The sequence below is a fragment of the Falco punctatus genome, assembly GCF_963210335.1.
Source record: "Falco punctatus genome assembly, chromosome: 6".
NCBI lineage: Eukaryota > Metazoa > Chordata > Aves > Falconiformes > Falconidae > Falco > Falco punctatus.
The window spans coordinates 22,211,307-22,225,555 of NC_137585.1; the positions used below are offsets into that span (position 1 = coordinate 22,211,307).

At 40.3% G+C, this 14,249-nt stretch overlaps 1 protein-coding gene across 2 annotated transcripts in view; it reads right to left on the reverse strand.

Moving 5' to 3' along the window:
- The window catches only part of PTPRO (protein tyrosine phosphatase receptor type O), a 163,323-nt gene that overhangs the window by 52,150 nt on the left and 96,924 nt on the right, over positions 1-14,249 (reverse strand). For both annotated transcript variants that reach the window (XM_080391796.1, XM_080391795.1), the window contains exons 2-5: positions 13,614-13,887; positions 5,032-5,190; positions 2,869-3,021; positions 840-1,286 (exon numbers count right to left, since the gene is read on the reverse strand). In XM_080391796.1, coding sequence (XP_080247922.1) covers positions 840-1,286; positions 2,869-3,021; positions 5,032-5,190; positions 13,614-13,887 — 1,033 coding nt within the window. The remainder of the gene's footprint in view (positions 1-839; positions 1,287-2,868; positions 3,022-5,031; positions 5,191-13,613; positions 13,888-14,249) is intronic.

Genomic DNA, 14,249 nt, shown 5'->3' on the forward strand with positions numbered 1-14,249 from the left:
AATTAATGACCAAGGCTGCAGTATAGGTGTAGAGGAACAATAAACCCAGGACAAATTTTCATTCTGTAGAAGGGATGATAAAATAGGGTTGCCATGAATGTGCAAGTGAAAAACAGCATGGTGTGGAAGAAACAGAGCTTCCAATTTTCTATCTGTTGCATTCTTATTCTGAAAGAAAAAGGAAAAAAAATAGTATTTGCTCTCAGTGTGAGAAGGCTTATAAAAACTGCCTGTCAGGAACTAAAATTCATTTGGACAAAACAGATTTTAAAACAGAGAATCTTTAAGCAACATGGCAACTTTCTTGTAGCTCCATCACTTGAAAAGTGTCCTCATTCTCCACCACAGCCTCCTTGTGGCTTAAAGAATATGTTTGGTAGTTGTCCTCCAAGACAACTGTCAGTCTGAATCTAGACTATGCTTTTTGTATGCCCCTTCCAGTCGAGGTGCCCCTGAAAACCTTTCTCAGTGGCAGGCAAAATTACATGGCATGACGTACCTTCTTTGTCTCAAATTTCTATCAGCTTATTTCTCCTTTCTCCAATACCAGAATGGATTTACGATAACTGCAGCATAAAGAGTGTGGCAATAGGTACAACGGTATAAATCTTGTTTAACAAAAGAGAATTGCAAACTGTGACTTACCCCTCCTCCCCTAATTTTATGACACCCAGCCAGAACTAGATACTGTTCAATGCAAGAAACTTCTCAAGAAGTACAGCAGAACTAACAACGCCCTCTGAAGCACAGTTCTAGGTTATTAATAATTTGTAGAGGAGGCGACCCACCAATGTAATTACAGAAAAGAGATATGAAAAGGGTATAAGGCTCTGTTTTACCTTCCCTTTCAATATTGATATGGAAACCATCAAATGCAGTAGGTGGCTTTGGTGGTAACCAGGTCAGCACCATTTGTACAGGAAGGAAGGAAGGGGGCTCAGGCATGAGTTTTCCCGACGTGTTGAGCTCATTGGCTTCGTAATCACTGGAAACTGCATTGACAAACTCCTCTTCACCCTCTGATGACTCAGCTTCGTTAGACCACCAGTATGGCTGTGATGTGGTTTCATACTCAGTGCTGTTATAGCGGTAGTCTGGCCAGGCTGTAGATGTGTTCGCTGCTGGAATTTCAGCTGGGTTGTCAGAAAAATGACTAAGTTTTTCTTTCCTTATGATTTCTTGTGGTCCCATGAATGATTCTTCTGCAAAATTCCCACTGTGCTCTTCCCAGTTGTTTCTGTTGATTGGTACAATCTGAACAGAAATGTTTCGAGGTGGGTAAGGAACTAAAAGAGAAGCAAGCATTAGTCTTTTAATAGGTATGTTCTGTGCGCCTTTATGATGTGTTAATTCCTCAGAGAAATATTGTTTGTAGAAAAAAATGCATATAGGGACATTTTGAACTAACTTGTTAAGATTCTCCCATCCCTTATGTATACTTATAGGAGAAGTGAGTCTAGTGGGATTAAGGTGAGTGTAAATTCAGAGAAGAATCACGATTCAGGAACACCAGGAAGAAAAGCAGATGTGAAGTCACAGTAAATCAGACTTCAGTGCTATTACAGCAGCAAGGCAATGTGAGTCTAAATTTGTAACAGAGCATCTTCATTTATTTTATTGTGTCTTCCAGAAAGTACTTCTGTAGAAATGAATTGAAAAATATATGCAAAACTAATATATGGCATAGCTCATATTTAAGAAGTATGACCTTCACGTTGCTGTAGGGGTTTTCATATGCTTTCAGCAGTCAACTTTTCACAAGCATCAAACATCAGTTTAGATTTTAATATTTGTGAAAGCCTGATCTTAAAATCTGGGTCTCCAGAAGACAAGCTTCTGGCATGCAAAGAAGTTACTTCAACTTATGCCAGGAGGTGAACACACAGCATTTTGTCAGTCTCACTGTAACTGTCTGTCTGCCCTTACACACAGTAAGTGCAAACACTTTTGACTGGCACATTCCAACACACTGGTTTGTTCACCTCCCCTGTCCAAGCCATGGCCACTGATACAAAACCAGACACTACAGTCTCATTGAAGTTTGTGTGAAGAACGAGGCATGGCAGTGCAGCAGGAAAGAAAAATGCAATCTTGTTAGTTGCTTTCTTATGGGTCAGATCCCCAGTAACTGTATTTAGGATCATACAGAACTCAGCTGGCATCAGTTGGCTTGGCTCTGTCCAAGGCAATGGGCCAACACCAGTGTATTCATCTGAAGATTTGGCCTTTTGATTTTACCACTGGCTCATTTCACTTCGGACCCCAGAAAATGTCTGTGGTCCAACAGATTAACAGAAAAGTTTTGGGCACCATCCCAGGACCAAATTAAATTAGTTCTGGATCCTGAATAAATGCAATTTTCAGTCTTTGCAACATTTCTCTCTTGGAAATTAACAGTTCATGCTTCAGGGCATAAACTGGCTGTCAAGTGGGGTAGCTATGACATTCTTCTCTGTGATAGAAAACTGCACAAGACGAAGGCCTTCTCCAACAGTTCAGCTATGATTCACTGGGCAAGGAGACAAACCAATATAGACAGATCAATAGTATGCTCAGTGCAGCTATTCCTGTGGCTTAAAAATTAACTCCTAGCACAAGGCCTAGGATATCTCATGTGAAGCAGAATTTATTTACTAAGAAGCAAGCTTTGTAACAGAAACTCTCATGCAAATTTCCCTTCACACTCTGTTGTACACATATCCCTGTGCACTAGCCGCAGCATCCTGCTCCCATTCTCCTGGCCAGGAGCAGCTGCCAGGAGTGCTTCCACACAGACCCTCCTCTCTGTGGGATCAATCCCCTCCCCACAGCAGAAAGCAAGGGACCCATACAGACTTGGAGCAAATGGTACTTAACGGTTTTCTTCACCTGTTCTGTGCTGTTTGGGCTCATGTTGGACCCCGCTGTATTCCACTAGCGTGCTTTTGTTGAAGGTTGCTTCCGATACCAACTGAAATGTGATGTTACTGTAGCATATACCTGGTAGCCAGTGATTGAAAACTGTTTTCCCTTTAAAGAAATCTGAAGAAGGTTTAAAAAGAAAAGAAGAAAGGAGAAAAAAAAAAAAAAGAGAGAAAAATCCATCAAATCTTCACTTCCTGATAATAAAACTGCAAATGCTGAACTGGCAGTATTTCAGATGTTTAAACATTGCTCAGCCTGGTCTGAGACACAACATTCTAATAATTCAGTTTGCCAACATCTCTCCTGGCTGTCAAAGCCACTTTGCTACAAAAAAAAAAAAAAAAAAAAAAGAAAAAAAAAGCGCCCACTACAAGAAACATGAACTACTTTTCACAGGAAAGGGAACCGAATCTGGCAACCTGTTCCGTGTGACACACAGTATCTCAAAGAGCATCTGACAGTTTCTGCAGACTTTTAACTGCTGCATGAAGCCTCCTTGGTCTTCTGCTGACTGAGGCATAATGTTTGGGGTAGATGCTCAAAGGGCCATCCACCACACAAATGAGCACAAGCTGCAGTACTGAGACTGAGCTCACATCCACCATAAGTACACGTGTGGGCTGCAAGAAGTTGCTTAGGGCATTTTGGCTACAGGAAGGAGTGTGCAAGAGTATTAGTGAATCTCTTAATTCAGGATGACTTCTTTATTTATTAGCAGTTGCAACATTACAGGCCCTGGAACCATGCATTAGCTGTAGAAGACAAAAATCGCTGCTGGTATCCCTTTTGTTCTCTGGAAGGAGGTGACCTATATTTTGTGCTATGATCCGGAATCACCCCTCCTAACTTCTGGCATTTCACAGCATCGCTAATGTGATACCTAGCCCCACTCTGTATTGAAGCAGAGAGACTCCAAAATTTTCTCACCTCCTACTGGAGGTGCGTATGTCCCTTTGTTGCCTTTAGAGAGCTTACAGCAACCAAACTTCTACTTCAGGAGCCTTAATCCAGTGCCTAAAATTCATTCCAGCACCTACTGGACTGCTCAAAGGCATTTTCCTACCACTTTGCAATGTTAAACCATTGGGGTTTCAGGGCTCGGAGAGTATGCAGGTGCCTTTCTCACCTCTTAGGATGCTTTCCATAGGACAGTCCCATTTAAATCTCTGAGACAGATGCTATGCTTAAGCTATACTGCAGGGCAAAAGGGAGTTCAGTTATAAAGTAAATAAAAAAGAAAACAGAATTTGCTCGTTAAATTATTTAGATGGGTAGATCGGTTTTTTAAGTTGTTTAGACTGTCTGGATTGTTAAATTGATTGCCCTTGATTAGATTATTCTAAGAAAATAGAAATTTATAATATGCAGCAGGGTTTATTAGCTCAGGGACAATACTGAATGCTACAGTAATGCACATAAAGTACTATACGGCACGGTACTATTAGTATTGTGTCACTGTATGGTGATACAGAAGTACCAGGTTAAAACCCTGCACCAGGAATCAAGCACGCTGAATGGCTTTCCCAGCTCTGGGGCACCCCAGAGCTCTCCTATCAGCTATTCACCAAAGGGGAAAACCTTGGCTAGAGGGTAGAGACTGGAAACTTTTTAATGTTTTTAACTGACACAGACTGTCATCCAGGGATTTCAGCAAGCATCTAAAAAGCAAAAACATATCTCCATCCTTCCCACCGAGTTCTGGGTCTCTTTCTTTCTTCCTTTGTTTTGGATTGTATAGCAGCAGGGAAGATGAAAAAATGGTGGCAAGTCTTTTGGATTTTAGTATACATGCTTATTTGGAATCACCAGAAATTGGGGATCCCTTCCCAGGTTGATTTCAGAACTGATTAAAAAAATCCAGACCACCTAGTCTTTCTCTAAAATCCAAAATAAAGGAGGCATCACTAGAACTAGGATGGGAAGCAGGTTTAAATCCAAAGTGAACCAACAGCTCAATTTGAAGACCCACCTCTTACTTCACGATATAAAAGTCATTATATAAAGAGACACATTACCAGAAATATAAATCATGATAACTAATGCATGTCAAACCCACACCTAAGAACACTGTTTAAAATGTTTCCAGCAGAGTTAACAATAAGTTTTAGCGGAAGAGTTTCCTCCTACCTTTGTACAGCATTGTTCGGTAGTCTTTTCCTTCCCAATAGCTTATATTTACCCTGGTAAAAACATTGTACTTCTCTGGGTACTGAATTTCAAACAACACTCCTGTTTCTGGAGATGGTTTGTAATCATAGATAGAAACACTGCTCACAGGAAGGGGTTCTAAAGGATATACAAATAAAAGGAAAAAGGAAAGGAAGGAGCAGATTAATAGGCAAACTGAGTTCTTCACACATATACACCACCAATGAAACGAACTGTTTTGCTAGGTATAGCACAGGCACTCTCAAATCTACCAGATGATATTTGGGGCTTCACAGAGATCTGGGGAAAAGACACCTGAGATACTGTCAAAGCCAGGATTCCTGTGTTTCCCCCCAGAGTAATTTATGTTCTTGACACTTAAACTTTAAAAGAAAAAATTCCTTACTTGCCATAAAAATTAAGGTTGACATAGCAGTTATTATTTAAGCATTCACAGTCATCACCCCAGAAAGATTTTCATTTTTAATACTTGCCAATCATGTAGAAGTGCCCCGACAAAACCAACAAAACACTTGAAATTGCTCATAACCTTGGCATAAACGTGAACTTTTAAGATTAGCTGAGAAGCTTATCCATGTAACGGCCAAAGAAAGTTACCCGAATGAAGATTTTCTATTTTGATATGCATTCATTTCTTTATTTCATGGGTAATTACACACTCCCCATTCCTACATCTGAGGGCCACCCTCTTCAACATATTTATTTACATCAAACTTCTACAAAATACAGCAGTACCATTACCCTTATTTTACAGATGTGGAACTGAGGTACAGAGAAGTAAAGCGGTTTACTGGAGAGCACAGGGGAAGCCTGTGCACAGAAAGGAGGTAAGTGAGGCACTGCCAATCTGGTGCTCTGAACTCTGAGCTGAGTGGGCTACAAAAATTAAGAAAAATACACTGTGTCCTGTGATGTGGCATCTAGATCAGTGCAGCTCCATCAGCTAAGGAAAGCTGTGTTAATTCACTGCAGCCAGGAGTCTAGATAGTTGCTAACAATAAGAGAGTCAGTTTTATTCAGCCTCCTTTATCCTCACACGCACAAAGAAAAATTAAAAAAATTGTCTTTTGCTTGATGCTCTCCTGAGCAAGAAAAAAATTATAGCAACCCAAATATACATCGGGGTTAAGAGGGCCAAGCAGATACTGAAAGCAAGGTTATAGCGTTAGATGAAATTTGTTATACTAAACATATTTTAATAGCTATAGTTAAGCTTACATCCTTATAAGTATTATCATGTTGATTTAGTTCTGCACACTGTAGGGAACAGATTGAAAAATTCGGGCTGTTGATTAGCACGGCTTTAGAGGACACATTTGAGTTCAAAGTTCTGCTGCAGTAGGCCCTGGAGAAAAACTAATAAAGTATTTTTCCCCAAAGAGCATATAATCACAATGGGCAAGAGAAATTGTAGATGAAAGGGAAGAGCAGTATCAGTTTCAAAAGTGGAATTATCCCACAGAACGTGGAATAAGTTATTCAAAGATAGAAAAGCAAGACCGTAATGGAAGTGAAAATTAAGTCCCAATTAGTATTTTCAGTAAGCATGGTATTGTCACCACAGTATTAAGTTTCCAGATGTGATGAGAAGGGGAGAATTAAAACCAACTAAGAACAAAAGCCACAGATGCAAACAGAATCTTTCCCAAAGTCTTAAGAAAAATTCATATTGTCATTCTTAACTTTGCCAGAGCATGGGAATGCAAAGGTACAGGATTATTAAACTACTTCTCATGGCAGAGATGCTTTATTAGATAAATATCAGTTTATTTGTATGCTAACCATTTACAAATAGAAACTTGCAATCTCACAGACACTAACAGTAATAACTTCAGTGATGGGATCTGTGAAAATTTTGTTGACAATTCATGATAGCCTAGAAATAAATCAGAGTAAAGCAGAACATGGGGAACAAAGCTTACCCTCTTCTTTCTGCTGAGGCTTTTCCTATCACTTATTCTGAAATAAATACTTGATCTGACTATCCACATGACCAGACGGATCATATCACAGCTGACACAGCACACAATAGTAGTTTAAATGTCAATAACAATCTCTAAATAGCACAACGCTTACATGCAGTCATCTTTCATGTTAGCGGGTGCGCCCTGGGCTTTCTTCTGCTATCTCATTCACATCTGAGGTCTCCTTATTTCTGAAAGAATTACTGAAACTTCCTTATGCCAATGATTAAATTACCCCATTTATTCCTTCCTACACCAAATCAAATAAAGGATGGAAGTTATATTCATTTTTAATCCAAATGATTTTTCCTCCTGATGCTTTGATTTAATTAACTAATAATTGAATTAAGCAGCAGCCACCACAGACTCTCCTTCTTGTTGTTATCTTCCGCTTACTATCCTCTCCTTGCTCACGGCTGATGTTAGCAGAGTAGCATGAGTGATATAATGCGTTTTAAAGATTCGTCCATTATCTTACTTCCTTTGGCACCAAAGCTTCACATCAAAAGCTATTTGCACACTGTGAAATTAAAAGGACACTCAGCAGATAAAAATCATGTTCCGTTTTTCACTTACTAACTGCTCCTAGGGTTATTAAACTTACAGAATACAGAGTAAAATGCCACTCTTCACTATCTGTATCTAGAATTCAGAACATAAACAGTCTGGCCTTTTTATATGACAGTGTTCAGTACTTAGGATCCAGCTTTTCACAGATTTCACTGTTTCTAAAGAAATAGCCTAAATAAAGTGTAATATAATACTTCAGAAAACTTAAAGCGTTATAAACACTCTGCACTACATTGATGTCTGAAGTCATATTACAGAAAAGACTTAGAGCATTTCAGTGTCTCTCTAATAGCATGTTTAAGGTGCTTATTCATGTACAGTCTTTTCTTTTTAGACTTGCAGATTATATTAAATGCACAAGCTTGCAGGATCAAGACCTAAATTTGCCTTTTTTCTTAGTGTCTCAGAATTTGCTGCTCCTATAGCAACGGCTTTCCCATTATAGCTGTTTATGGGAAACTTCTGTGTGACTCCTGGATGTACAGCATTTTGCATTTAGCACATAGCTTGCATTATACAAATATCAAGATATAGCATAATGAATGCAGCTAACCTCTTCCTCAAATGGATGCTAAATCCTCCATTAATGCATCCAATTTGTGACAGACACATTAACATTTGCAATTCGGGGAGGGGAGGGGGGGAAGTACATTGAAAATAAGTATCATATTCCAGTCCAAATCAATTTGTTTTTAATATTTGCAGATCAAGTCACTCTACAGATTGAATTAATGATTGATTAATGTGGTAGGTTAGATGTAGTATTACACGTGGGTGGCTGAAATGGGACTGAGATCAACTCTCGCTTCCCACGCTCAAACCCAAATTAATCATGATTTAACTTCATATCATGACTTTTATAAAAAAGAAGGCCCATAAACGGAGTGACTTAACTCCCATGGGTAATTCCCTTGATTCATATGAAGATGTTGTGAATTATGTCATTTTCTTCCCAGGATGACTCTATTTACATATCTACGTATTTACTGAGAGTAAGTCACAGCCAGGATAAAGCTGCCACTATGCTATGAACTTTAGGGATTGTTTTATCTCTTGCTAAAAAGCAACCATTTCTGTGATTAAAAAGCTGCTATTTAATACTTCAGGTACATAATGATAACGTTTATGTCAGGTAATAGAGATACCATGTGCTATTGCCTAAGAAAGGGGAATGTAAGTGAAAGTAGTATCTGAGCAATGATGGTATATAATGCAATTTCTAGATGTCCACACAAGATGACAAATAAAAAGACGATACACTACACTACACTAAAAGACAACAAACTGAAAAATCATGTCACAAGAACAAAGGCCTATCTATTGTTCTTGAACAGATTTAGGCCAATATTTTAGACCAGTCTTCTAATGGAAATTATAGCAGGAAATCATATGATTGCAGTTCTTTTTGTTTCTTTGATTCTGACGGGGGTGGGGAGGAGGGGGTGGTGTTCCCTTAAAAAGGGGATAACATGATTTGTTTGCTGGGGAAAGCTGAGCACTAATGGATCTCAAAGTTCTTCTGAGTTACGTTTCAAAATTAGGGCTGCCATGGATAACCAGCCTTTTTAAAGATGTGCCATGTCATCCTTTAAGGAAGAAGAACACAAAGGGCTTAAGTTTTACATTTCATCGGAGAAAAAACTCTGAAGCGCCTACTTCAACAGCTCTGATCTGTTAATGAGCCAGAGGAAAGGACCTGACCTGCTGAATCACTTCCCGCAGCATCTGGCACAATGACAGCCAAGCACTAACCAGGTCTCTAACGCCAATCACTTTCTGGGAGCTGAAGAGATCAGAGTCCCAGGCAGCAGGCCCAGTGGTCTCTTGAGAAGAGTATTTTTTTGTGGAAGACACAGAGGCAGAACTCTCCCTAAAGGGAATACATCTTACAGTGATTTATGTAAGGAATCATGAGCTTTCGAAACAATGAGGCATTTACCAGTCAAAACTCTTACTAATCATAAGCTAAAATAAAAGTCAGGCAGAGCTGCTCTTAATTACCCTCAGAGATCCTGATTTCTCCAATTCCCAGCAGAGACACATTCTTCCTACAGCACACAATAGCTTTTCAATGTACTGCTTTCCTCATTCCTTCAAATGTACAAACAATTTTTCCTTCACAACAAAAAGAAAAATTGACGGTGACTTTGAAAAAAAAAGGCGGCTATATGGGTATGAGTCACCCTGGGAAGAATAAAACTAGGCTTCAAGCTGGGAAAATGGAGGATGAGCGAAAACTTCAGTCACTGATTTTACATCTGTGCTCTTTATTTCTCTCATTAAGTACTTTAAAACCAATTAGTAATGAGGTGGAACTTTCTTGCAAATATTGCAAAACACTAAATTATATAAATTCTGGAGTCTTCACTCCTCTTGAAAAGCATATTGCAACAAACAGCTCATACTTTGCATTATTACAACAGTCTGGACTACAGAACCTAAACAAGGAAACTCTATAGTTTGTGGTGTTTTGATTAACATGAGAAAGCTCTGAAAATGTTCCAGTCAGAGGCAAGGAGAAAATAAACTGTTCAGTCTGGCAGAGAAGCCCAAATTGACAATGGAAACCTCAAACGGTAGTGTACACACATGCACACATATAATGTTAAGATATTTTATATTTTATGTACATATTTATGCACGCATATATCAATATGCATTTCTATTTACACATATATAATTATATAGGCATAAATATGTAATGTATAAGATGTAATTTGGTTAGCTTTTAAATCATCTTAATTCCTGTTGAGGAATCTTTTTTTTCTGGACAGAAACCTTTGAGGAGCAAAACAAAAACCTTCTCTGACTTAAATGGGATGAAGTTCCAACCCGTGATTAGACATACCTTTTTCTTGCCAATATGCTGAGAAGCAGCACATCGCTGAGGGATGTGAAGAGAGGAAAGGAAATGTCATCAAGATATACCATCGGAAAGCAGAGGTCTTTCATGACTCTCACTGAATTTCTAAGTAGGCAATCTCTTTGAAGGACCTTGCTCTCGCTTTGACATGCACAATTTGGATACACATTGCTCTGTGTGAAACTCAGATCTCTAGCATATGGCCAAGCAGAAAGACTGCATCTTCCTGCCCAGGCTCCTTTGCAGACATCAGGAGATCCCAGAAAACTATTGTGAAATATCAAAGTACAGCCTTGGGAATAACCACATTGGCATCACTGGCTATATCCCCCTTCATTTATCTTGTGGCAGCCTAATGAATGGGGCCAATCTGCCACCGGTAAAGCTCTCCTGATACCAATGAAATTAGAACAGGAATTAATTTGGTCCTGGAAGCTAGTTGTAATGTGCCATTTTTTCATGTCTAAGATTTAGATGGAATAAATTAGATAGTTATACGTCTTTGCATGGTTAAAATAAACTAAGAATGTTAAACAGGCAGAGAGACCATATGGCATGAAGAAAAACACGGATCTATCCTAACTATTGTCTGCCAAAAACTTCATGTTAATTAATAGCCAGAAAATGATGTAAAACAGGCAGTGGGCAATACCAATGAAAGGAGAAACAAAGAAAAAAAAAAGAAAATAAAAAAAAGGAAGAAGAAAACCAATTATCACCTCATGCAGTTTTGTGGGGAACCCAGTGGTCACTACACGAGTTTTAAGATCTCTTCTCAAAAGCACTGTACTGAAATATACCTCAAAAAGCCCAGCCTGCCACGCTGTCTTTTCATTCAAAATTTACTTTCAGTCCTGTAGCCCTGTGCTCCAAAGGACGAGCTATGTTAGCAGCAGCTGGGGCTGCTACAGGAGAGCCAGCACTCCTCGGGCTGCCTGACAGAAAGTGCTGGGAAGGGGGCTGGGACCCTCCCTTGTGAAGCTCCCAGTTTAGAGCATCCTTCTAGTCCTCAGTACAGCATCCCTCAGCACTGCATGCGAGAATGCCCTTCCTTTCCCATGAACCCGGATCTCTTTCTGTTGAGGCAAAACCAGTGACGTTCTCTGTTCCCTTTTTGTTCCACGAGCTCCCCAGGCAGCGCTGGCTGACTGCCAGAATCATGGGTCCTTCCAAGGTCCAAATGAGCAACATGGGCCACAGCAGGAAACCCTGGAGTACTGCCGGTGCACCCAGATAAGATGGGTGGTGAAAAGGGTGGGTTCTGCAAGCCCTGGAGGAGGTGGAGTGACATGGGATGTGCCCCTTGGAGCCGTCAGCCTCACGCTTTTCTGGCAACACCTTGTGGAAACCCCCTGAGCCAAAAATGGGAAGCCTGGGCCTGGCTTTGATGGACTGAGCAACACTGGCTCCCTTCTTCCTTCAGAGACCCCTCCTGCAGGAGCGTGTGCTCCATCTGCCATCCTGGATCACACCTTGCCCTGCTACCAATGACCCTTCTGGGCTCTAAAACTCAAACCAGCAATGAGCCCTGCTGCACAGCCACAAGTGCAGCATTCAAAACCCATTGGAAATGCACAGCGAGGCATTTTTTTTTCTGTTGTATGTAACACGCAGTGCTTCCATTATTTTCTTTTAAGAAAACAAACAAACCATAAAATAGGAAATTGGATTAGCATTACTACTTTGCCTGCAAGGTTAAAGCAGTCAAAGAAAAGAAAATTCAGGCTGCTCATGAACCCTTAAACTGTTCACTACATATAGATGTTGCACATATGCCTCATAAAAACTTGCATTACCCAACAACATGATACCTTTCCCATGGGACCTGTCATGGTTGTCCTTATCAGGGCACAACTTGAGCACGCATGGGAAGGCTGAAGAATGTATAGATCAGGGGTCCTCAAACTACAGCCCGCGGGCTGGATACAGCCCCTCAGGGTCCTCAATCCGGCCCCCGGTATTTACAGACCCCCCCGCCGGGGGTTGGGGGGGGGAAACCAAGCAGCCGCAGATGGCTGCCTGCCACTGCATCCGCGCGCCGGCCCCCTGGTTAAAAAGTTTGAGGACGCCCGGTATAGATCATGCAAAATCTGGTCACGCCTAACGTAAGGCACCTCACTCAGTAACATATGAGGCTGCTGTAACATGCTTTGAATGTTATTATAATGGATGGTATTTCCTCATTGATAAAATAAAGTACACAAAATCATAATCATTCCTCATCTGCAAGTCAGCTAAAACCGTCCATAGATTCCAAACGGCCATTTAGACCGAAACAAACAAACAAACAAAGCCACAAAAAGCCCACCAAACCCTGGCAATCAGTTTTACTGCATCCAAGTAATTTTTTTGTCTGTCTTTTCTTGAATCTGTCTTCCAGATGAAGAAATCATCTTATATACTACAAATTGTTTTCGAGTTGGCACATGGAAACAGCTCTGGAGTGACGGCAGAGCCAAAAATACGGCAGGAATCACATAGAAATCTGTGGTGTTTTGCGTGATGACAGAGCAAACAAAATCACACCTCTCCCCCAGGTCAAGGCACCTGGAGGTAGTAAGAGACAGAATACTACAAATACAGCCTCCATCACAAAAACCTTGAGCTGTACTGGCCTGGCTGAAACACACGGGTTTGGTGACTACTATCTGCTTTCCAAGTTTTGTACTGCTTCAATACATTAGCAATCAAAGAACTTTGGTATAGCATTTAAAACAGAATACACCCCACCAGGTAACAGGAATGCTTACACTGAAATGTCGCTCAACATTCTCTATAGCTTTTACTAAATTTTTGGAACTCCTGGTTCAAAGGGTTTACAATGAACATCTGGAAAGGAGATTCATCCACCACACTTATTTCTGTATGTTAAACTTCTCCAGTCAGTGTTCAGGAAGGGACAGCTCGGGGAAACTCACAGCTGTCCCCTTCTTCTTGCCCAGATGTGAATTTCATTCACAAGACTTCTCAACACATCTTCCCCACTGTTCTCACACAGGGATTCATCATACACATAAGGAGGACATTGAAAACAAAAAAAACACACCCAACCTCCTCCACAAGAACTTCTGGGGGAAAAAAAAAAAAAAAGACCACACACAAAGAGAAGAAAAAGAAGAAAAAAAGAATAAGTTGCTACTTACTGGTTAGCACAGTGATTGATCTTGCTGACTTGGAAACCATATTTGAGTTCACTACCAACAGAGTTACTATGTAATATAGGCCATGGTATTTGGCATTAAAAACCACTGGGGCAGGTAAAGTGCTATTGAATTCTTCGAACTGGAAAAAGTAGTTCTTGGATTCTCCGGCTATCTTCACAACATATACAGAGGATGAGCTCACCACATCAGATGCTTCCAGGGAGACAATTATACAATTGTCTTCTCGGACAGTAACTTGGAAAGGTTCTGCATTCTACAAGACAAAAATAAAGACTTTGCTGAAGTAAAATCTGTTATTTCATTTCTACCTATTACCCTTGGTATTCATAGGATACTCACATTGCATTTGCAATAAAGTTACGTTTCATATTCTGCAAGAGAGTTAACATCAAATCACAGCAATTATTCCAGAATACAATTCACAGTCAGCCAAAATCCACAGGCATCTGATTATCAGGCTAGTCTCTTTGCAGCAGAGGCTGGTTCCTGCCATGTGCTTTCTGATGCTCTGGCTGTTCCATCCCTTATATCCTTAGGAACAAAGCCTCCACCATTCTTTCCTGATGGAAGGTGAAGTGGAGCAGAAGAAGGATGAGATTAAAAAGGGTATCGGGG